The following is an 8865-nucleotide window of genomic DNA, read 5'->3' on the forward strand; positions in this document are numbered from 1 at the left end:
TTTTAGTGGTCAACACACCTCATACGTACAAAACTGCTGACTCAACCAAGGATGTGTTTTGATCATTGGCTTTATATAAAAGTGTTCGCAGCTTCTGGGTCTGAAAAGATAATATGATAATAAGTGCCTTAAACTGCGATACCAGCGAGTGCCACTAGAGGTCGGCTCCAGAAAGCCTCCGGCTCCATAGACTCCCATTCAACTTCTCTCATCAAATCCAAAGTGAATAAAATGTGTCCATCAGTTATCTCGGTGTTGTTAGCTAAAGTCACTCCTTCTTATTAGTTTTCTGGAGGTCCATCTGAAAATAATCCCTCATTCATTAGAAAAGAAGATTCAAGAAGACCTGGTTTTGGGGGCGTGTCTGTTTGATTGACAGGCCTGCGGTGCAGTCAGGTTACAGCTATCGGTGGGCGGGACGTAGTATCGTCAGGTTTCCAATCAGATCCCTATCTCGCCCAAATAAGGTCCCCGACATCACTGCTGGTTGCTGCTTGGTTTTTGATTTTTGATTCAGGGCCTGGAAACTCCAAAAAGTCTAATAAAAAATAAAAATTAAAAAAAAAAAACACTATGACAACGGAGTCATTCATCCTCTAATCGGTGTTAAACCACCGGTTCTCAACAAGATAGTGATTTGGCCCCGAGAGACTGGACCAGACAAAATAGATTTGATATCACAGCACGGAAACCACACCTCTGCAGACACCAATGAGCGGCAACACTTTTTATTTCAACATAAAAGAAAGTGATTTATAAAAAACAAAACAAAACAAAAAAGACAGCGATGTGTGACACGAACTGGGCCGACCAGATCGCTGCTCCCATTTCGACTCGGCGGCACAAAAGGGCCGATGGGGCTCCCGCCTCACCAGGGACAGGTACGAGCTTTTGTTCTTACGCTCCACACAATACAGCCAGTTTCATGTTTGTGCCTGCAAAAACACCACCCAGGCATGTATGCACATACACCCACAGACACACACAGGCAACATGATACCTAAAGCAGGACTGTGCAAAAAACTCTTTGGTGATAATGAGTTTAAGAAAAAAAACAAAAGGAACACGGAAGAAAAACTATCCCACGACTGACACGGTTATACAATCTCTCCAATATACATTTCAACAGTCAGGAGTATAGAAAATAAAGCCTGCAAATTCAATAAATTAGACAGCAAATATGAATTGCAGATATCAAATCCAGCAGTTGAGTTCACAGAAATTAATAATACAGAAAAATGTAAAAAATAAAATAAAACAGTAACAGTGTTAAGTCATTACCAAAAAAAAACAACCAAAAAAAAAAATGGGAAAAAGAAAAACTGTAAATCAAATAAAATCTAATTAAAGGACCCTTAGTAATCATTGTTGTGATTTGAGTTTTCATTCACGACATGTTTGTTTGAAAAGTCTTTTTTTTTTGTAAACATTCATTATCAGAAAGTTGAATTTCATTTTGAGCACTGTTGGTCTGAGAGTACGTGGTCAGCAGTCTGTTGTCTGGACACATTGAACATCTGGAGATCACTGGAGGCGCTGCACTTCACTGAGGTGCACGTCAAGAGCCCCGGCCTCCGACGGAAAAAACATTGAACAGGCTACGAGGGGCCCCGCGGTAATCAGGCTCACAAGAATATCGGTCAATATTCCTATTCATGGTGAATGAACACATCCATCCTCGAGCCCGGTCCGTGTCTGTGAATTGTTCGTTATGGCATTTCTGTATCATTTCTTTAGAAAAAGAAAGAAAAAAAAGACATATTTTCAAAATATATCCATATGAAGTCTTTTAATTTCAATACAAAATAAATTAAGTGGTGAAAAACACCACTAAGAGGAGGAAGTGAACAGGGAGGGTTGAGTTCTACCGGCGGTCCGCGGCCCAGCTGCTCCTCAAGCTGTCCTAAGTGAGCCGTTATTGCTGGCGAGTCTCCTGAAGCCGCGGTCGTTCTTGTCCAGCCAGAGCTCGGCCAGCTGCTGGGTGGAGCCGTGCGACGACGCCTTGGAGCCCAGGCACATCTTGTACTGCTTCGCCTCCAGGTTGGGGTCGCACAGCACCGGGTGGTGGACGTGCACGATCCCCGTGTCCGTGCTCCTGAACAACTTAATCCCCGACTGGACGAATTTGTTGTAAAGGTCGACGTCCTCCAGCCCCCACCCCTGGATGGAGGTGTCGAATCCTCCGGCTCGAACCAGGTCTCCCTTGTAGATGCAGACGATCCCGAAGCCGTAGTTCCTCCACAGGCCCGTCTTGGCGGTGAAGACGTAGTGGTTGTTGCTCGGGACCTTCCCGGCGTACACCACTTTGGGGTCGTACTGGCTGAAGATGACGGGGAAGTAGGTCTGCTCGCCCGGCGCCGAGTTGGTCCGGCAGCGCTTGAGGAAGTCGCTGGAGAAGAGCAGGTCCACGTCGCAGTAGAAGAGCAGCGAGTCGTTGGAGAAGTGCAGCGAGCCCACTTCCAGAGCCAGAGCCCGGGAGAAGGAGCCGGCCACCGGCTTGATCTCCATCTCGGCCCGCGGGTACTTCATGTGGTACTCTCTCATCAGCTCCACCTGCTTCACCCGCTCCGTGTTGTTGTCCGTGCTGAAGAGCAGGATCAGTAGTTTGACGTTCTGGTTGGGGATCAGACAAACCCGTTCAAAGTTAGCCATGAAGCGCACGAATATGTCGTAGCGGCCCGACAGCGGTACCAGGATGTTGACCTTCTTCTCCTTGGGCTCCCGGTGGTCCTGGCCTGACGTGGCCAGCTTGAATGGCACCAGCATCTTCAGGGAGTTGGACAGGAAGGAGAGGGAGTTGGACTCCTTGTTGATGTGGCTGGCCAGCGCTCGGGCGTCCATCTCCTCCTCCTCCCTGAACTGGATCTGGCTGAAGGTCTGCTGCAGGTAGGCGTGCCTCCTCACCGGTACCGTCATGGTCTTCCCTTTGTGCTTCTTGTACAGCAGCAGCAGATCCAACACGTACTCCGCCCCGTACAACGGGTTGACCCTCCGGTAGCCGTACTGGATTTCCTTGAAATCAATGACGCGGCCCCGCGTCTTGGCATTGGCGTTGATCATCTCCATCACCTGCATGATGATGTCGTCCAGCGCCTGCCTCTGGGACGAGTCCATCCCGCGCCGGGGCGGCTGGCTGTCGCATGACGAGAACAGGTACTTCCCGGTGAGGAACTCCCACTCCAGAACCTCATCGCGCTGGCGTGGGTGGAAGCGCATGAAGGACGGCGGCATGCCCAGTTGGAGGTCCTCCCGGCTCGGCTCGGCCGCCCCGTAGCGCCCCATCTGCACGATCTCCCGGTGCAGCTGCACGGTCCGGTGGCGCAGGTCGGCGATCTTGCGGCTGAGCATGTAGCTGTGCAGGCGGTACTGGTAGGGCGGGTTCTTGTTGGGGTGCAGGGTGATGGCCCGGTGGATCTTGCTGTTGTGGAGGTCTCGTATGTAGCCCTTCTTGTTGGGTTCGTAGTTCTCGTAGAAGAGCTGCTGCATCTGTGGAGACAGGAGACGAGCTGCTGTTAGTTCTACCGAGGACGTGGACATTTATTAGAGATCAACCGATTATCGGAGACGACATTCAGCATTTTTCCGATTATCTGTATTTTATTTTTTATTCAATCTGCGATAAAAGAAAATGAATTAAAAAAATACGCTGCTTTGACTGTGGTGCAGCGTCTCTGTTGAGCAACGTCTCGCCCACGAGCTTCATCTGATTGGTTACACCTCATGATGAAGTCATTTGAATTAAGTTTTGTGTTGGATTTTTATTTTTACTTTACATATCGGTTTATCGTGTCCTTGATTACCAATAATCGGTATCGGTCGATCCCTAACATTTATACCACCAGTGTACTCAAATGCAAAATGTCAGTTCTGTTTGATCTTCCATACGCAGCTACCTGACATGAGAAATAAAGGCAGTGAACAGTTTGTTCCCAGCTGACCAGTCAAGTCTTCCCATTCAAAGTCAAAGTCAAATTCCCAGATTTTTGTCCCCGAGTTTCACTGATTAAAAAGATGAAATGTAATGACTTAATGAACAGAAAAACAAGCTGCCGTTGTGCTGAGCAGACAACAAACAGCCACATTATGTTCAATTCACAAGATCTATTCATCCCTTAAACCTACTGGACATTTATGACAACACACGGCGAGGCTGCTGGACCAGAAGTTAGACTCCATCCTCACCTCTCAACACATCTGTCAATCTTTCTAATTACACCTTGTTAGTCTATGAATGTTAAAGTTGGTCTGTGACGGTAATCTGTACTCTGTAATCCATCCAGCATCGGTCGCATTTACCTTCAAGATAGAACTGTTGAGTTTTACCATATTCCCCAAAAAGCAAGCACCTGGAACTGGATATTCTTTGATATTCCCTGATATTCCTTGATATTCCTTGATATTCCTTGATATTATTTGATATTCCTTGATATTCCCCAATATTCCCTGATAATCCTTGATATTATTTGATATTCCCTGATAATCCTTGATATTTCCTGATATTCCCTGATATTGACCGATATTCCCTGATATTATTTGACATTCTCTGATATTCTTTGATATTCCCTGATATTCCCTAAATCGTCTACAAGTGTAAAAATTCTCCAAGAATGAGTCATCAAACACCTGTTGAACATAAACTTGGATCGCCACAGACAACTTCCTGTTCCGTGTTCATCCCATGAAATGTTGCATATCTCATCAAAACTACTGCAGGTTTAATCGCATGGAAACACAATGAATGTGAACAATTCAGTCCCTCAGGACAGAAATTCAAGCAAATTCAAGCAAACTGCAATATTTGCAATATTTATCTGCAAAAAATGTCGTCATCAGAAGCTGTGCTGAAAGTATGAATGACATAAAGAAATAACTCACTTTATAGACAACAATAACTCCTCGTTTACAATCAGAACGGCTGCGCTCCTGTTTTCTCTTCAACAAACTAAACTGTTCACCGAAGGAAACCGGAACAAGAAGAAAAACAGGAAGTAACAGTTGCATTTTACCGCATGTTAAAATAATTGTATACACACACTTTGTTTCTTTCATCCAGCAGGTCTATGTGTTGAATGTGCAGAATTAAACAGCATCTGAAGCTCTTATTTTGAAAGGCTGATGTAGTCGTTGTTTCTGTATCTGTTCTGGAAACATACGCAGCTTCTGTCATTTATTTTGTACCTTTAAGCCGTCGCTGACAACAAGTGTTCTCGAGGCGACTCGTCGTCACGTCGAGGCCGAAGGTGTTTGTGACCTTCACCACCACGTTACGGGCAGCCGGCTCGGAGAACACGACGGCTGCAATCCAGCAAACGAGCCCGATTCCCAGCGAGGCCCGACTCCCGATAAGAAAGTGACACTTAAAGCCGAGCAGCTCATTAATTTTCAATCGCTTTGGTCTGCGTTCCTCTGCACCTGAGAGACGACGGAAACACCCCGTAACCCGAGCCGACCGTGACCTCACGTCTGAAACCACATCACCTCGTTTGTAGTTTCCCCAACAAGAAAAAACATCTGCAGCAGTTTGGTGATGATGTTTGTGAAAGATGTCGCGCTGCACTTTTCTCTAAAGGTGCCCAGAGTGCCCGTTAGAGGAGGAATCATCCTCCATTTCTATTTGTTATCGGTGGACGGAGGTTAAAGCTCTCCAGGTATTTTCCGCGGCCCGTTCAGCTGGAGGAGAAGCGGGCTCAGACCGTTTCCAGCTCAGCAACACCGACGGCCATCAGCTGACGGCCCATCGGCTCAGGATGTTTTCTACGTTCTCTCCTGCGGCTTCGCCGTCATTAACACCTTCCCTAATTACGTGACTTCGCCGTTTCCACTTTGCGGCTCATTAGTGCAATTCCTTCACAGTCCTTAACCTCCCGACATCCCATCAACCTCCGTGGGTCTCTAAGAGGAGAAGAAAGGTGAGTCGGCAGTTATTCCAGGTGGCTGAAGCCTCGTGTGCTTCATCACCTGGACGTAGTTCTCAGTCTGACGGTGTTCAGATCACAAGCAGCTTCTCTTTCAGACATATGAAGTTTATTTTATTTCTGTTCTCTTAGATTCACCAGTGCTCATGTTGATGAGGCTGCAGCAGAAGTTTTTGATGCTTTTGTTTTGTTTTTTCTATTTGAGGAAAATGTCTTTTTTGATATTTCACGTGCGAGTTTACAGTTTAAATAAACACATTTAAAATGCCCCGAAACCGCCGGTCTGCTTCAGCCACTTCCTGCTGTGTTGACATGTGTTTCTACAACAGCATCCCAGCAGGGGTCTGCCACGCCTGCTGACTCGGTCCGACTCAACATCAGAGCACAGTCTGTCTTCAGCAGCTCAACTCGTGTACGACTTAGAGACGACGGGAAGCTCCGTTTAACAAAAATCAGTTTCAGCATTTTTGTGGCTTCGACCTGAATCTCTGAGCTTTTGTTTTTTGCTGTCGTGTTCCTGCACATACAGATCGCATCCATCACTTTCAGCTATATCGAAGCTTTGAGAAGTTACTGCTCACCAAACCTTTCCTACTCTTATTGTTTGACACTAAGGTGCAGCGAGGTGTGTGTGTGTGTGTGTGTGTGTGTGTGTGTGTGTGTGTGTGTGTGTGTGTGTGTGTGTGTGTGTGTGTGTGTGTGTGTGTGTGTGTGTGTGTGTGTGTGTGTGTGTGTAGTAGTAGTAGGTGTTGAGGCCAGCGGAGCAGGACGGTTCTAATCTCCAGAACAATGTTCGCTGCCGGCCTCCGAGCGGCCATCCAAACCTAATTGGAGACGTCATTATGGGATGTAATTGGCTCTCTTGTAAACGGAGGTCATCTGTCCAAATTGATTTTCATCTCAGGGAGAAACTTTGTCCCCCCTCAGAGTCCACAGCAGGGTCTGGTGTGGATGTGATGGGAGACGGACGCAGCAGCAACAGCATCATCACACCGGATGACTTTATTAATAAAACCACGTTTCAGAGATCATGAAATGGATTCGTACACTTTGCAAGAAACACCCGGCGGAGCTGCGTGCCGACCGACCGACTTCCTCTTTGCAGTAACTGCCGAACAATGAAACGACGTGGCGTCTTGTTTTACTGCTTTCTCCTCTAAAGCTGTGCGGCTTCAGCACCAACAAATTAGAGACAAATCAGTTCAAAAATACAAACGAAATAGGAGGGTTGGATCGGTTTCAGCAGGAAGGGAAAAATATAACGGCTTCTTCCAACTTGTAAAGACTTTGGCAGGAGAAATGACAGATTGAGTCGGAGCTGTGGTGATTGTGAAAGTTGTGGCATGAACTCATTCAGACACCAAAGACAAGATGCAGTTTGAATATTAGACAGACGGGAGGACGATCTGAGAAGATGAGAGCAGAATCACTTCGTTCTGGGATCACCTTCATCAAAGGATCGTAGAAAGAAGATATCTTCATACTTTTAGACCCTTTTTGTTTTTTAAACAGAACTTTCCTCCAGAAGAGAAGAGCTGCTCCAATAATTGCCGTTCATTGCATGACCACAAACAGCACTGGTTGAAAATGCTATTTTCTTCTCTCTAGGACACTAAGAATAACATCATCATCATCATCATCATCGTCATCATCATCATCATCATCATCATCATCATCATCATCATCATCAGAGTGACGACAGCATTCCTACAACATGTTCCTGCTCCTCTTTCTTTTTTTTCCCAGCTGGAAACTGATCAAATCAGAAACAAACAAACATGTTGACAGATGTTTATCTTCTCCGATCCACTCTTCCAGAACCCAGCAGCAGCAGACATGCAGCAGCAGCAGACATGCAGCCGCAGCAGACATGCAGCAGCAGAAGACATGCAGCAGCAGACATGCAGCAGCAGAAGACATGCAGCAGCAGCAGACATGCAGCAGCAGAAGACATGCAGCCGCAGCAGACATGCAGCAGCAGCAGACATGCAGCAGCAGACATGCAGCAGCAGACATGCAGCAGCAGAAGACATGCAGCAGCAGACATGCAGCAGCAGCAGCATACTTGTGTTGTTCCTTGTCAGAAGTGCTCGAAGGGATACGACGCAGGCACCGACACGTTCCTGTCGGTTCACTGCAGAACCACCACAAGCATCCGGCTTAAGTAAAACACAACCACTTTATCTGTAAATATACCGGACCACATACACACAGGCTCACTTTTCAAAGTATTGTGCATTTCAGTACACACATTAAGGACATTTGTTACTGTACATGTCTCATCATCTCTGTTCAGTTATGATTAAATTGTAATCAACGTAATAACTGAGCAAGCCGTCGACGTAACGCGCACACACGCGTGAATACCAACATTTTTTGCATGCTTTCCAAAAACGCTTTGCAAAGCGTGCATTTGCACAGTGAACCCGACCGGGAGGTTTCTGGGTCTGCCGGTACCAGACGGGCTCTTCAAGTCAATGTCAAGTCCAAATGGATTTGTGTAGTACATTTTAAAACACAACAAAGGTTGACCGAAGTGCTGCACGCAGACAAACAGTCGTGCATTCGAACAGACTGGGGGGGGGGGGGGGGGGGGGGGGGGGGGGGGGGGGGGGGGGGGGGGGGGGGGGGGGGGGGGGGGGGGGGGGGGGGGGGGGGGGGGGGGGGGGGGGGGGGGGGGGGGGGGGGGGGGGGGGGGGGGGGGGGGGGGGGGGGGGGGGGGGGGGGGGGGGGGGGGGGGGGGGGGGGGGGGGGGGGGGGGGGGGGGGGGGGGGGGGGGGGGGGGGGGGGGGGGGGGGATTCATAAAAACAAGGAACAAGTTCTAATTTCTACGTTTGACTCAGACGTGTGAATTCAGCCGGATATGAAAGTGCAAAATAATAAAGTGGCGCATCAGTTTCTAAAGACATTAAAGACATGAGATGAAGCTGTCTCCTCTGTAGTCCACAC

At 47.7% G+C, this 8865-nt stretch overlaps 1 protein-coding gene across 1 annotated transcript in view; it reads right to left on the reverse strand.

Annotated features, from left to right (window-relative positions):
• Positions 1-712: 712 nt before the first annotated feature.
• Positions 713-8865, reverse strand: part of chsy1 (chondroitin sulfate synthase 1) — a 49158-nt gene continuing 41005 nt past the window's right edge. The window contains exon 3 of the mRNA XM_069711458.1: positions 713-3486. Coding sequence (XP_069567559.1) covers positions 1894-3486 — 1593 coding nt within the window. The 3' untranslated portion in view covers positions 713-1893. The remainder of the gene's footprint in view (positions 3487-8865) is intronic.

Source organism: Brachyistius frenatus, unplaced genomic scaffold (assembly GCF_029030835.1).
Source record: "Brachyistius frenatus isolate BFR_SWC_R1_liver_20210118 unplaced genomic scaffold, ASM2903083v1 Contig_100, whole genome shotgun sequence".
Taxonomy (NCBI): Eukaryota; Metazoa; Chordata; class Actinopteri; family Embiotocidae; genus Brachyistius; species Brachyistius frenatus.